Here is a 16,376-nt window from a genome sequence, read left to right on the forward strand (position 1 = left end):
AGGGGAGGAGGTGCCTTCTTCTCCAATAGTAGCACCTCCTCCTTGGTGGGATTCACAGCAGGAAACCCGTCATTTCTCATGTGTCCCTCATCTCTATGGTGCCTGGTGGTTCATCTGCGTGTGGGGAAAGGTTTTCACTGCAGGGTTGATTATGTGGTATGTGAATATGCTTTTATGTAGCCTTGTCATAACCTGTTTACTGTCATTGTACTTTTTATTGATGTATCTATTGAGTACTGACTATTTTCAATCTTTTTTTTACTGTACTCTCTCAAACTTTATATTGAGTACTGACTTTGTTAACATTGTTCTGGTTTGTCACTGCTCGTTCCTGCTTGTGATCGAGTACTGACTTTATTTAGCAATAATTTAAAATAAAACACTAGATTCTGGCCATTCAAGAACAAGACCATGTTGTTCCTCAGGAAAGACTCCATCCTCCATCGCATGAAGCCGATAGAGAGAAGGGTCTCTTGGTTTAAAGAGGAGCAGTTTGCATGCATCCACTCGGGACATTCCAGAACAAGATTCAATCCTAAATTGGAAGCACATATTTCCAAAATGTCTGCAGCAGACCCTTCTGTGGTGGCTGAGGATAAAAAAATCTAAAGCAGAGCTGGCCCTTCTCTGAATGGGACTGGACCATCATGACGACGGATGCCAGCATGCAGGGGTGGGGTACAATAAAGCAATGCTGGTAATTCCGACACCCGTCATGCCTCCAAAAAAAACCCTGAAAGAATAGAAAATCGACTTGAAAATAATTACCATATTTCCCCATGTATAAGACGCACCTTTTTCCCAAAAATTTGGGGTCGAAAAACTGGGTGCGTCTTATACAGTGGTAGTGGGGGATCCAGGGGGGAGGGGGGCAGCGTTACAGTGGCAGCAGGGAATCCAGGGGGAGGGGGCAGCGTTACAGTGGCAGTGGGGGGATCCAGGGGGGAGGGGGCAGCGTTACAGTGGCAGCAGGGGGATCCAGGGGGGAGGGGGGCAGCATTACAGTGGCAGCAGGGGGGGGGAGGGGCGATTGCAAGGGCTTGCAGCTGGCGGCTGCACACTATGTGCAGGTCTGTTCGGCAGAGACCGGCAGGGAGTGTGCTCTGCCCGGCTGCTCATTCACACTGACAGCTAATTTATATTTTTTTAAATTTTGGGGCTAAAATTAAGATGCATCTTATACATAGGAGCACCTTATACATGGGGAAATACGTTACTTACCTTGAAGACGACGCTGGAGATCCCCGAAGACAGCAGCATAATAACAGGAAGGCTTTCCGATTGGAGAACTGACCGCCTCTGTTGCCTGACGTCATCGCAACATGTGTCAACTTTAGGGGACCCTACATTGCCGCTTTAAATTTAGCTTGACAGACATCGCAATGACATCAGGCAGCAGAGGTGGTCAGTTCTCCAATCGGAAAGCCTTCCTGTCACTATGCAACTGTCTTCCGGGATCTCCAGCGTCGTCTTCAAGGTAAGTCTAATTATTTTCAAGTCGATTTTCTATTCTTTCGTTTTTTTTTTGGAGGTATGACAGGTGTCGGAATGGTGTTAATCGTAAAAACAATTACCACCGGTCTGCAGGGATGAAGAGCAGCGACACTAAACCTCCGCCTTCAGGGGCTTTGGTCACAGGAGAAAGCAAAATCATCTATAAACATGCTCAAATGAAGAGTGCTTCTAAACACTCTGTTGCAGGCTCAGTCCCCCTTCAGACCCATCTGAGTCTAGTCGGACAACGCCACGTTTATGGCATATATAAACTACCAAGTGGGAACCAGACGTGCTCTAGCAATGAGGGAGGTAGAAAAGATCATGCACTGGATGGAACCTTATGTTCCAGCAGGTTTGATCGTCTTTATCCCACTTTTTGAGTTGGCATGCAATTCATCCCGGGAAATAGACACTCCATCCGGAGTTGTTCAACCAAATTGTGGAGCTGAGGGGTCAGCCGGAGGTCAACATGATGACCTCTTGGCTGAACCACAAGATAGCTCTGTACTGAGCAAGAACCAGGGATCTGCAAGCATTCCTAGTGGCTGCCATGACGGTTCCCGGGCAGTATCACATAGTGTACCTTTTCTCTCCGATTCACATGCTAGCTGGGGTACTGAAGGCAGCCAAGAGTGAGGATGTGCCAATAATTCCGGTGGCACCAGGCTGGTTGAGCAGTTCTTCTAAGCATAGCAGCACAACCACCATAGCGACTACTTCTCAGAAAAGATCTTTGAAGTCAGGGCCCATTTTATCACCAGGACTTCACATGGATGGCTTTGACGGCAGGGCGGTTGAAGCAGTGATTCTTTATACAAAGACAAACAAATATAGAATCTCAGGCGCTAAGAAATCATTTAACATACAAATACATATATATATATATATATATATATATATATATATATATATATATATATATATATAAACATGTGGACCGCAGATCCCTAAATGCAGATATCTGGAGCTGCCAATATAGATATGAAGGAAAGAATAGAGGAGTGTTGAGTGACAAGGACTTGCTTATTGGTATGGTGAATTTCTGGACTTGTCAGCATCATAACCCCAAGGTTAGTCATTTTTTTTATGGACTGTTTATTAAGTGGATCGTGACTGGGACAGGCGCCTCATCTATTCCTACAGCACTACGGCTGCAGCTTATCTCTGCATGCTAAAATAGCCTTCCCTTTGGTCAGCAACGGTCTCTAGTTCAGCCAGGAGAGTGACTGGATGTATCTCAGTGATCCATTATCTATAAGCCCATTTGCATACTAAGTCCTTGTCACAGTGGAGCCTTTATACAAAAGGGCTATGGGGAAGGTCATCCTGATTATGATAAAGGCCATCAAAACACCCTCTTCTAAAAATTACCAGAGTGGAAAAGTTAAATAGGCTAATGTGAAAAAAGTGTTCCCACTACTTTATTTGATTAGCTCGTTTCTTGTCCTACTTACAAGATGGCCTGGACAGGGAGTGGAGATTAATGTCACTCCAGGTACCAGCGTCTCCATCTTCTTCCAGAGAAAACTGGCTACTATACCAGAGTCCAGGCCGTTCTTCATGTGCAACCGCCCTTATTTCCACCAGTAGCACCGTGGGATTTGAACTTGGTCCTTTCGCACTACAGAAGTCACCTTTTGAGCCTCTGGTATCAGTTGATTTTGAAGTTTCTTACCGGGAAGGTGTCCTTTTTGTTCGCCATCTCTTCTGTGAGACGACTGTCTGAATTGGCTGTCCAGTCTTGCAGGTCACCATTTCTTGTCTTTCATAATGACAGAGCTGTTCTGCACACCAGGGCTTCTTTTCAGCCCAATGGGTATCAAAATTTCATCTCAATCAAGATATTGTTATCCCTGCCCTAGCCAGGGCTTTGCATCTTGAAAGGAAGACTCACTTCTCCTGTGCTCTGCGTTCTGTTTTTTTGGTTGAGTGCAATTCTTCACTGAAATAACAGTCAAACCTATCCTCTGAGCCTTGTTAGTTAAAAAACTGATGGGTCTCCATATAGGGGGCATAGAGGGGGAGGAAGAGGCCAGACAAGTCTACACTGTTTTAGTGCCTTAATCCCAGCACAGCGCCCTCTATACAACATGGCAAGCAGAGAAATGGATTTTACAGAGTGTACAAAAACCCCTCTTATTAACATGTTCATTCAATAGTATAGCCGTGTAGCATATAAAAATATTGTCATGGCACCGAATCAGTGAAAGGTACCGACAAACTATTCTCAACGGATGAGCATCACACCAAGAGATCTGATTGACATACAGTGATTAATAGGCAAAAAAAAAAGCACAATTTGCAACGTTTTGGTATTGAGCCCTTTGCCAAAAAATGTTGGTGTGCTCCTGGATTTTCTATTCTTGGTAGTGACCTTGAGGACCCTGGCTCAGAACCCCTCAGCCCTGCCTCTTGTCACACTTATCCCTGATGTTAAATGGAACAGCAGCTTCACTTATAGACTCAAGATATAGGTCATGTGACGTTAAATTTATGGCATGACCACAAGAAATGTATGCTTACATTAAAGTACTGGTTCTCGAGTATTATTTTCCTGTTACCTTAACAGTGATTGTGGGAAGAAATTCTGCATGCGTCAGTCCAATCCCATGTGTACACAAGTTCACATAGGAACAGAGCTAAATCCTTGTTTGTTTGGGAGGGTAGCAATTCCAGGGCTTGCTTGTGCTGTGCAGCTAAAGCATAACATGGTAGTAAAATATTTATTTTTACACACCTCTAGTTGACATCCCAGCTTTAGCAGGGTTCTTGTTCCAGTCAATTACCTTGCCTAGCACTGTACTAATGAAACTTAACTTCCTTAGTAATTAGATTTGCAATGGGCTGAGTCTAGAAGGCTTGTATATATGCAATAAATCCACTATTATTAGCAGCGAGTCCTCATAAACAAGACATAGCCACACCCTGAATGACAGCCAAAGTCAGATGTATAAATCAATATTTATTTACAGCTTTACTTTTGTTAATGTACATTTCTCCTGCAGGTTATTCACAAGGCTATACAGAGCAAGGAAATTTACAATGCAGCATTTTGGGTGACAGGTACAAGTGGCCCCTGAGCTGAAACCAGCACTGGAGGGATAGGAGAGCTGAGGACGCCACTCCACTGCAACAAAGGATCACATAAATTAGGGTGAGACAATCAGTGATCCTCCAGCTGTTGCAGAAATACACGTGTCAGCATGCCAACCTCCAGTACAGCTGGAGAATCACACACTGCCCGCTTCTACATAAATGCTAAGGACACAGCTTAATGTGTGCATGTTAATAAGCTTAAGAGCAAAGTTTCTCTTATGGAAGAGCAAGTAATACACTGTGCTAAATCATTAGAATAATTTCTTTTGGCGATACTAGTAACTTTTCCAGTTGTTTAGGACTTAATACTACCAAACATGTTTGCCAAGTACTACGACTGTTGCTCCAACGCATTTCACACAGAGCCACTAATGACTCAGTCAAGTATCCTGTAGCGCAGTTCACCTGACCGGAGTAGCTCGGCTACAGTGCAATGTGTTTCAGATTAGGTCCTTCAGGTGATCACTGTGTAAAGCTTTTGGACTACAGCTATATCACTCCATTCATATAGCAATAGCTATAAGGGTCACTGTAGCCATTATGTATAACAGCATTTACAGGGATAAGGCCTGAACATCTCCCTCTACAGGTACACATGAACACAGATCAAGAATAAAAACAGTTTTAGTGAACCTGCAAGTGACCAGTTTTCTTATCTGCTTTGCCAATGTGACATCGCAAGTGCTAAATTTAAAATGCACTTCAGTAAAACTGCGATTTAAAGTTGTCAGATTTCTGAGTTACGGAGATGAATACGGTCAACGCCAGTGTAAGAGTTTAGTATTTGATGATTTATGAAGGTTTATAATGAATGCTAAAATAATTAAATATTTCATGTTAATCGTTTGTGGATACACCCTTTTTTGTAATGATATTGCTCACTCAATTTTTAAAAGATTACTGTGTATGTGTATGAAGAAACACTAAGTTCTCATGCCAAAGCTCTGATGTGGGAAGATTGCTGACCTCCCACATAAGGTACTGTACACCCAACATTTCAAGTATTGCAAGAAGGTAAGGGCACTTAATGAGGCAGCTGTACACACCTATGCCTCACAAACTCATGCTAGGTTAAACTGTCTATCAGTATAACACCTCCATGAACTGCTATAGACAAGCTCTGCCACAGTCAGAGACAGCAGAACTGCTGATGGATACTTAGACTTGCCATAATCATCTACTTGCGCTGTAAATGGCCTTAAGACCAACAGGTAAAGTGTCATTGCAAGAGGCTGAGAGGGTCTCTTCTACTTCAGATAGTACAGAATTCATAAATAATTTAAAATCAAGTCAAAACTAATAGTAAAGGGTAATTCTTTGCACCAAGTGCAAGCGTTCTAGTCCCAAGAGGAAGGTCAGTAGCGCTCCTCCTTGTAGCCTCACACTCTCTGATCAGAGACAAGGGGATACTTCTAGGGTCTGGCACGTCCTTGCTGCAGGGACAGCCCAAACCTGTGTCTCCTTCTCCTTATGCGTGGAGAACAACTCCATCCAATCCTTGTGACCAGCGGGATTTGCCGTGTGTTACTGTCACACCAGGAGTGCGAGGTTCTTCTTGTTCTGGATGTGCTGTAGAACCTGTACAGTGTCCCGGATTAAAGCCTCAAATATCCCATCAGCCAACTGCATCTTTACAAACAGCTCGTCCTCATCATAGTTCACCCACTGCGCCTCCTCTTCATGCAGCTCTTGTACCTGTCAGGCAAACAAGGTCAACAGTGAGCAACACACATCATGTTCATGATGACACATATATAATGGATTATGTAACGGATATAAACTGACCAGCAGAAAATACCAGTCTATAAGAAAAGCTGAAAATAATCTAATTCTAAATTATTTATATCCTAAATAGTGTAAGTTTGTATCAACTACCTCCAGGTTGTTAGACTAATGGAAAGAGAGTTGTGTGGTTTAAGCATTATTACATCCAGCACCCTGACAAGAGGTAAAGCTGCTGACAGCCGGGCGTTTTATTGCTTTCTTTCTTTTTGTTAAAGAGTGTGTTCAATTTTGTAAGATGCATATTCTCATATTTGGGCTTAAATAACAATTTTTAAGTTTACATATTAGTTAGCATGAGAGGTCCCCTGCGCAAGCAATTAATAAAACAGGATAAGTAGCCTCTCTTGGCGAGAGTAAAGCACAGGCACGGTGTTCATTTAGTTACAAAACACATTCGTCCAGTGTTTGCTGAACACAGGAGAACAATGCAGCTTAATAAGTCACTCCTCATTATTTGAAATGTACAGCCCACAGTAATCTTCATTTTGTTTTAACCTTTGTGTGTGGCTATTAGCTAATATTGTAATATCAACATAATAAAACATAACCTTTATTATCGTACACCATAGAACAATATGACATCCAAGCCAACCTAATAAGGGACAGGTTCCTACAGAGGGGCTATGATAGCACCCCTGTAGAGAAAGCCCTTGGTGAAGTCAGGAAGGAGGAAAGGCAGAATCTCTTAACTAAGGCAGCAAAATCTGGAGAGCCATCTGACGCCCCCTCATTCATCACCAGATACAGTAGTGATTCCAAAAAGATAGAGAAGATTATCTGCAAGCATTGGAATATCCTTCTGGGTGATGATAAATTGAGGGAGGTCTTACCCAACAAACCAAGGTTCATCTATAAGAAGGCTAACAACCTTAAAAATACCCTTGTAACAAGCAGTATTCCTACTATAAGACAGACACCTACTAGCACATGGCTGGGAGAGGATAAAAAAGGTTTCTTTCACTGTACAAGATGTCTAGCATGCAGGACTAGCCATATGAGGGCACTAAACCCACCTGTATATTTACTGCAACTGCTACTGGTGCCACATACACCATAAAGGACAAGATCACCTGTGACACCAAGGGGGTGATATACATACTTGAGTGCCCCTGTGGAAAACAGTATGTAGGAAGGACTGCAAGAGATCTGCATACCCGCATTAGCGAGCATCAAAGAAACATTTACAAGGGTCTGGAGACACATAGTGTTTCTAGTCACTTTGCACTTTTCACAACAAGGATGCCTCATTGCTTTGATTTCTAGGCATTTGTAAAGTGAAGAGATCATGGAGAGGAGGAGATTTCATCCGATCCATGTCATGTGAAGAGAGCAAATGGATCTATACATTGAAGACTTTAGCACCACGAGGCCTAAATATTGATTTTGAGCTTAATAGTTTCCTTTAATCAATATTTGGATTCACTATTGGCCACATCCATGGTATTACTCCTATATTAATCCTTTTTACACCTTGCAATATTCCCTGTTCCCTATATAGTTTTTTATATATTGATACATATTCTTTTAATTGTTCTCTCAGATGAGGCATTTTCTATACAAGCCTACGCATACTGAGAAAGGTTTGCTGCTACTATTGATCTATCCTATACATCCCTGAGGAAGCCCTTCATTGGGTGAAACGCGTAGGGTACCTATTCTAAACGGATTTACCGATAATCAGCAGCATCTATACTTTTCACTGACAAGCCGGCTTCACGCTAACACAGACCGGACACAAACAACCGCATGCGCGAACTATCAACTTTCACTCGACAGCTGGATGTCTAACAGCGCGGACGGAGACTCGCACAGCGGCTTCCCCGAACGGACACCTGTGGAACAGATCCTGCAGAAGCGGGGTGAGTTAACTCCTCTCTCTGTTCCTTATCCCCAATGTGGTGTACCGGAGTCGCTAGCATCCGTGGAGTTATTTGCCAACCTATATTGACTTTATATTGACTGTACATTGTGCTATCTGGACGGAAACTCGTTGTTTTCAGCCGATGAGACTACAATACCCATTGTTGTTTGGGCTTTATGCACATGGCGATTTCATTATTGTTTTCAGACTTGGCAACCACTTTCTATTAGAAGGAAATCAAACAAACGGCTGTCTGTTTCTGAGACTTTTTACATACCAGCAAGATTGCTGAATGTTTATTGTGCTTGTTTTAATATTATCGCAGCATAAGAAGGTGGAAGTTTATGCCTCCATTTCACCACCGTGATTATGTTCAAATAAATACTCATTTATTTATCCACCTCCACTGTTTTTGTGTACAGGCGCCTGGGGACTACCCCAAGTTTTCTTGTGGTCTTTTTACAGTATAACTTTTATTATGTTGATAAGAGAACAGTTAGGTGTTTAGAGCATACAACGCTTACCTTCCGTATGAAAGTAAACAAATTATAATCTCTAGCAATTATCTGCTATTAATAAAACTATATAAGCCTGGACACAGTAGCACAACTGTATGGTAACTGATTGTGGCTCCCACACCAAAGAAAGGTGATAGAAATACAAGAAGCAAACCGCATATCATGTAATTGTGCAACAGTGATGCAGACAGGAACTGAATGAATTTCTTAAAAATATATTTATTTATATATTGTCCACTGGATCAGGGAATTGTGCTTTCATTTGCTTAGTTAACAGAAAAGGGTCAGACGTCAGATTTTATGTGATTCCATTACCTCAGACACCTGACCTGAACCTTTATCTACCTATGTCTTCCCTGGTGGAGTTGGTGTAACCCTTTCCCTAGGCATTGTCTACCATATAATTTATGTTATTAAGTTTTGTGTTGTGACTACTGCAAAGATGAGGTTTATAATATGTCAAAAAGCTGTAAAGCGATTTGTAAAACTACTAGAAGTGTTGTAATGTGTTATATTGAGAATTTCTTATCAAATCCCATGGCTGTGGCCTTCACAATGTACATACAGGCTATGATATAGAAAGTATTTATACTGAGCAGACTGCAAATGTAAATAAAACACCTAATACCAGGTGAATAAAGAAAGATAATGCCATCTGTCATACAGCAGATGCAGACGGTTACAGATGGAAGCTTATACTGGACTGATGATTGTATATAGCCTGACCACTCAAGTATGTTCACACTGTAGCAGCTCTGCAAGGAGTTAATCCTCAGTGATACTAATACAATCACTTTACAGTGCCTTACTGGTTCTCAAATAGCATGACTAATATGTGCACTAGTAAACAGATGTAGTCTCTCCTAAATAATTGCCCACCACACCTTTATCTTCAAATGCTGATGGAGGATAAATATTAAGTACACATTATACATTGAAATTTGTTAGAAGAAAAAAAAAAAAGATGTTCTAAGCTAATGTTACCAAGGGCTGGTTTATAGCACAGAATAATGTAATGCAGGCAGCTTCTGTGATATGTGAGGGAGTGGGTGGGGGGACAATGTGGACTGCATGGGAGGAGCAGCACTTTCTTCCCATCTCCTAGATCAGGTTGTCCTCCATATGTGGGTAACCTGATACACTTCGGGGGCGCATGGTGCAGACCTCTAACCTTCAAAAGGGCCGCACATTACCCATAATCTCAGTATAAAGTTCAAACAATACATTAAATCAAAGAAACAGACACCTATCTGTAATAATATATCAGCAGGCATTTTAAACAAGTGTCACAAGCTATAACAAACACATCTGACAATAAAGCAGGTGGGAGCTGGGGGTGAAGGCTCGGAGGGCTCTCTGTTACTCATCACTGCACTGTACTGAAGATACATGATTAAGAAGAAAATGCACCTGATAATATTTACAAATATATATTTTAGTATATTGGTTTGTTCATCACTTGCTTAATATAATTAAAGAAATCATCTGATAGCTATTATTGTAAATGGCCATCATGATGCTTTGCATCAGTCTCCATTAATGCCCCACATTATATTGGCATTTTGCAGTGCAAGAGTATTGCTCTAGTATCAGTTATTGTGTCTCACCCATAGTCATCACTTCTGGTGAGTGTCTAGAATGTTTGCATGCATATCTTGGAATGTTACAAGTATCTCTTATATAAGGTAAACAATTATCATATTTCTGTGTGGCTGTCCCACAAGCCAAATCACTGACTATTTATTTTTTGAATGATTAGATCAGAGAGTGTTATTTTATTATTTTTGCTCAAAGTATTACTTATTCTGAGTGACATTATGTTAAGTCAGGATATTATGCCTTCACAATTACATGTATGAATAGAGGCTTTGAAATTAAGTGTTTTATGGAGTCTAGTTCCACTTTACATTGCAGTGATCCTATTAAACATTATAATCTGAATATTTTTTTATCTTACCAATATATGATCCACTCGGTCTCTCTTCTTCCTACCAAACTTCATCATCCTCTGCCAGTCCGTTTTATGATTATGTTCCTTCCTTAGACTCAGGAGATTAAGAACTTCACTGGTCAGAAAAGTCTACGAAAGAGCAGTGTGTCACAAAACACAGTAAATAAATGGAGCTCGCAGTCTACTCTCTACTACCCAGTACAGTACCTACCTTCACTTCCTGCATGTTATTGTGGTCTCTCACTCGGCGGGAGTACGATGAAGACACTCGTAGAGGTTTCTTCCATGGCGGCTGAGATCCTCGGGGGTCCACAGAACATATCTCATCAAATATGTGTAAAGTCAGGTCAAACAACATCTACGCAGAACAGAAAGAATAACAGCAAAATGTTAAATACAAAGTGTCTTGCAAATATCACATATGGAGATGAAATAATACATTCAGAAGGTTATTTTCAATAATTTGACTACATTTTATTCACAAAACAAGTAAACAAAGTTATTGAGGCATTTTTCAATTACAGATAAAAATATCAGCCAGACTTACTTCTTTATAGGCACTGTATGCTGGGCTCTGTTCATCAGTCTCAGTACGTGTGAAAGCGTATCGGATTTCCTGAACGTCTCCGTTCAGCCGCTTCCATCCCCACAGCTTATCCACTGCCACTTGCACCAGCTGCTCTACCTCCGGTACGGTGTGAGGAACAGACATGATGAGCTCTGGTGGGGATTCGAGTTGGATGGGTTTTGGTGGTGGCTCAGGAAGGGGTGCTACTGTGCTTGAATCTGTCACAGGACCAGAAGAAGGAGCACGTTCCAGTTGTTGGTTTTTACGACTACTCAATCCAAAATCCTCATCGAACCAATCTGGTTCTTCCCCAAGGACGGTTAGCAGGCTACGGCTTGGCTCAAACTCTGTTACATCCTTTTCACCAAACGCCTCAAGCACAGATCCCTGATTAAAGGCATATTAAATGTCTGTTATAGAAATGCTTTGCAAACTCAAAACTTTAGCTAGTGAGTTCTTTTATGAATGAAAACTTCCAAAAAAAACAACCAAACATTGTAGGATGCAGCTTGCAAATTAAAATGTAGGCACCTCAGCTGAGCACTCTTCCAAGCAATTTAAACTACACAGGATGAAACAACTTTCATGTGAGTGCAACCAATCAGCTCACTAGGAACTAGTGATTGTCTCCTCACTGAATTGATAGACTATTTTACTGACTTCGCTGTCTCTCTTCACTGTGGCAAAATGTGACTTTGTGAAAATGCAGTCTGATCAATATAGGTTCAGTTAACAAAATGATTGCTTTCCACGTGTCAATGGGTGCAGGCGATAGGTGTACTTTAAACAATAGTGATACCTACAACCACATTGACAAAAAGTTACACTTTTATATATATATATATATATATATATATATATATATATATATATATATATATATATAGCTCATTACTGTACATACAAATTCAAGTGACAATGCTGTTTTCTGTCAAAATCTGGAAATATTGCACATATATTCCATGTCCAATGCAATCCGAGACATTACAGGGAAACTACAACTACAGTTGGATTCAACTGCAGCATTTACAGAATAGTTATATTATGAAAGTGCCGTCAGTACTCAAGATATCTGAAATAGCTTCTCCCAGGGAAGTGATATTTCTCTGCAGTCATAACTTTTGTTCAATAAAAAAGGAAATTGGTAGAATTAATGTGGGACACAGCAAGGAGTCAAATATAAAATACCTTTTCTCTATATGTACAAGTGCATGTCTCGTGCCAGTCAATGTAGTAAGGTAAGGATCAGCTTAGTGGTTGAACGTACTGACTACAAATGACACCGACTTACTGGAAAACCCGACTCAAATCCCAATGTCAGCTGTTTGTGACACTGGCTGCTGTATTACTAAATATTACGTTTGCTAGCTCAAGGAAACAATTCCAACATTAATATTAATTATGGGTTTTTATATAAGCTACAGAACTTTAGGGAAATCTTTATATTGTCAAGTGTTGTGAGTAAAAGTACACACATTACCCAGATATGTATACTCTAACATGAACCTGTTCCTCCCACTCACCAGCCATTGGTGTTGGTCTTGCTTTGGGACCTCTTCTCCATCTTTGTGCAGATCACTGATGGAGCTAATACTGTGGAGTTCCTGGTTGCTCTGCTGAATCTTCTGTGCCCGCTGTTTGCGAATGTTTTGGAGGTAGACAACTGTATCCTTCAGACAGGATTGTAGAAGACTCTCTGAAAGTGTGCTCACATCTGTTGCTCTCTTATTTAAGCTGGCCTCATGAGAATTCTCAGTAAGCTCAAGCAGAGGGGTTTGCGGTTTCTCACTTTCCTCTTCAGGAATGGAAACATCAGTGGGGAGATCTACCCTAAATTCTTCCTCTAGTGATGTGCTGTGTGACTCCGAAACACTGGATTCTGTGCTTTGCAAAGGGCTCCTCTTTGGGGATTTTAATTCAAAACTTTCAATTAAAGCAGTGTGCTCAAAGAGCTCCTTCTGTTCAAGAGAGGTATCTACATTGCAGATGTATTCCTCTGCCGATGGTGACCTAGGCTCCTCCGCTGATAGGCGTGTGATCTTGTGTGGAGGTGCAAATATTCCATGTAGAGGTGAACATACAAAATAGCGATTGCCTCCAAGTGAGCCATCATTATTGCCTTCTGACTTGTCAAGCTCCACCCCAGCCCATTCACCCTCTGCAAATAGGGTCTCCCCTTTGAAACGCAGTGTGCCAGGCTGTACTCCACTTACCAGGACTCTGTCTCCTAGCCGCAGACCAGCAAGTGGATCACTTATTTCACTGGAAGGCTGCGCTTCTTGTGAGGGAGGTTTGATCTCTGCGATCTCCTGAATGTCAGGACTCACCGATTTAAATCCGCTGTGTTTTTCATCTTGCTCACCAAAACTTTCACTGTAAATTTCCCTCCCTGGTGTAGCTGTGGATGAAACATCCAATTCTTCACGTGGAGTTTCAGAGACTGAATGTTTAAAGGCTGCAGAGGTTTCAAAATCTTCAGAGTAGGAGTGATCTCTGTGTGGAGAGACATTTTCCTCTGGGGATTCGCTCCTCAAATTAAGTTGCAGGGCAGGAAGAGGTGAGATGGATCTATGGCTTTGTATTTCCAGCATGTCCTCAGGGATCTCCGATTGGATGCTGGAAACTGGGCTGTCATTTGTGGAAATTGGCAAAGGCTCCCTGAATGGGGGTGACAGAGGACCACTGGGGACATCTTCCCTGGCAGAGAATGGAGCAGGTGTATGTGCAGGCTCGTCATGGATACTCTCCGTCACAGCCTCCTTTCTGCTGGTCAGTGATTTCTCCTGACTGATACTTTCTGCTGGAGAGTGAACGTATGAAAAGAATGGATAAGATGAAAACACACTTCACCAATACGTGCAAAGCCTTGCCTCTCTACACCACTATACATACAACTCCACTAACCATCAGACTTGAAGCTGATCTCCGTTACATTCTCACTCTCTGCTTTGTATGAGGTCGTTTTGGTTCTCTCAGTTCTGAGGGGAAATAAAGAAAAGACGCGTCAACAATTCCTACTCAGTGGGGCACTATGAAGACAAATGGATCAAAACTCAGACACCCCAAGCCTTGTATTACAGAACTTGTATCTCTGGATACCTTTCTAGGGTATCAGGCCGCACCAGGTCTGCCTCTCTGGTAGGCGTCGCAGATTTAGGCACACTTTTAGCACTGGGTGCCGTGGCTTGTTCTCCACTGAGCTCAGCTTGTGTCTTCTGAATGTACTCATCGTATGACTGCAATAAATCAAAATAATTAAAACAATAAAAAAAAATAAAAAAATCAAACCAATCATTTCTCAATCCACCACAAACACACAAGATGTCTTATTTCCAAACTTATAAATAGCTCCTGGTGAATATATTTATTCTTATGAACATTGGCTTAGCCCATAAAATGGGTGCCATCACACATTAAACTCAATAGGCATTTACATATATTGTTACTATTGTTACTTCTTTTGACAACAGAAAAACAAAGCCATAGATCCACTGCAACAAGCATGCATGAAACACGATTATCCTGTTTGTAATATTGACTTCTGCTGAAGACTCAAAGGACAGGGAAATCACATTAAAAAAATAATGTAAAAAAAAAAGTTCCCAAAAAGAATTGGATTGGAGCAACATATCTGAAATACTTATAACACAAGTTTACTTTTGAATGCTACAAACGTATGCATATCTAATCAGCGGTTGGGTTACCTGAAGCTGCTGAAGTAAGATGGCTTCCTGTGCTCGCAATCGCTCTTTTTGCCTTCTCTTCTGCTCCCTTTTTAAGTTCTCTACAACTGATTTGCGTTTCCTCAGCTCTTCCTTAAGTGCCCAGATACGGCCTTCAATGTCACTTTGATCGGATGCGGCCTCTGAAAAACAAAACACATTCACAGTTAAAATGTTTGTAGCTCGTCCCAACTATTTCATTAACTTTCTTCACTTCAATCATCTGCTCTACTTCTGCCTCCTCGAGTCTCTACACTGGCTCCTTGTCCCCTTCAGAACACAGAGCTCATCACTCTCACCCACACAGCACTAACCACTTCGCCCCTTACATCTCCATCTCTACCTCCTCGAGTCTCTACACTGGCTCCTTGTCCCCTTCAGAACACAGAGCTCATCACTCGCAGCCCCACAGCGCTAACCACTTCTCCCCTTACATCTCCATCTCTACCTCTGCCTCCTCGAGTCTCTACACTAGCTCCTTGTCCCCTTCAGAACACAGAACTCATGACTCTCACCCACACAGCGCTAACCACTTCTCCCCTTACATCTCCATCTCTACCTCTGCCTCCTCGAGTCTCTACACTGGCTCCTTGTCCCCTTCAGAACACAGAACTCATGACTCTCACCCACACAGCGCTAACCACTTCTCCCCTTACATCTCCATCTCTACCTCTGCTCAATCCGCTCTGTCAACAACTGCCGTCTTAGCTCCCCACGGATTACCTCTTTCCACTGCTGCCTCCAGGACTTCTCCCATGCTGCTGTAAACCTCTGGAACACATGGCCATGCCCAAGCAGACTAACTACTAGTTTCCAAGGCTTCAAACATGCCCTAAAAACTCATCATTTTATCAAAGCCTACAAGCCCTCATCCAAACTCACCTCCGCCCACCCTACACTTATTCCCCACTCAGTGCCACCCTCTGTGTCGCTCCCCTTGAGACTGTAAGCTCTCACAGACAGAGCTCTTTCCTTGGGTTTACCTGCCTAATCTTGCAGGCCAGTAGGTTAACCCTGAGCATCCCTAGACCTGCTTCTCAAACACACCCTCACAGACACTGGCTTACTCCCTTGCTCTAACCCCCATTGTATGGTACTGTGGACCCTTTGTGGCACCTTTAGAATAAATGAGTTCTAACAGGACTTATTATCTAAAAACTAACACAAAGACATTTACCTGACTGTGTTATGGACAAGGATTCTTCCGAACATGTGTGAGAATGTTGGTGGGGTCTTAGTGTAATGTGGACTTTCTGGCGCCCAGTCCTTATACTTTGCTTGCTGGATTCTACTTCTGCTGGGGACTTGCTGCTTCTTGGAGGAGACTGTAAAAATCAAGACCATTGTCTTTTTATACTACAGACAACTAAAGTTCATG

At 42.0% G+C, this 16,376-nt stretch overlaps 1 protein-coding gene across 5 annotated transcripts in view; it reads right to left on the reverse strand.

Annotated features, from left to right (window-relative positions):
- Positions 1-4,446: 4,446 nt before the first annotated feature.
- The window catches only part of CEP350 (centrosomal protein 350), a 46,893-nt gene continuing 34,963 nt past the window's right edge, over positions 4,447-16,376 (reverse strand). For 3 of the 5 annotated variants that reach the window (XM_075182285.1, XM_075182283.1, XM_075182286.1), the window contains 9 exons: positions 16,176-16,323; positions 14,981-15,141; positions 14,376-14,512; positions 14,181-14,254; positions 12,800-14,076; positions 11,256-11,663; positions 10,920-11,066; positions 10,715-10,837; positions 4,447-6,288 (listed from right to left, as the gene is read on the reverse strand). In XM_075182285.1, the coding sequence (XP_075038386.1) occupies positions 6,124-6,288; positions 10,715-10,837; positions 10,920-11,066; positions 11,256-11,663; positions 12,800-14,076; positions 14,181-14,254; positions 14,376-14,512; positions 14,981-15,141; positions 16,176-16,323 (2,640 nt within the window). In that variant the 3' untranslated portion in view covers positions 4,447-6,123. The remainder of the gene's footprint in view (positions 6,289-10,714; positions 10,838-10,919; positions 11,067-11,255; positions 11,664-12,799; positions 14,077-14,180; positions 14,255-14,375; positions 14,513-14,980; positions 15,142-16,175; positions 16,324-16,376) is intronic. The other 2 variants (XM_075182287.1, XM_075182284.1) reach the window with 1 other exon arrangement.

The sequence above is a fragment of the Mixophyes fleayi genome, chromosome 8 (assembly GCF_038048845.1).
Source record: "Mixophyes fleayi isolate aMixFle1 chromosome 8, aMixFle1.hap1, whole genome shotgun sequence".
Taxonomy (NCBI): domain Eukaryota; kingdom Metazoa; phylum Chordata; class Amphibia; order Anura; family Limnodynastidae; genus Mixophyes; species Mixophyes fleayi.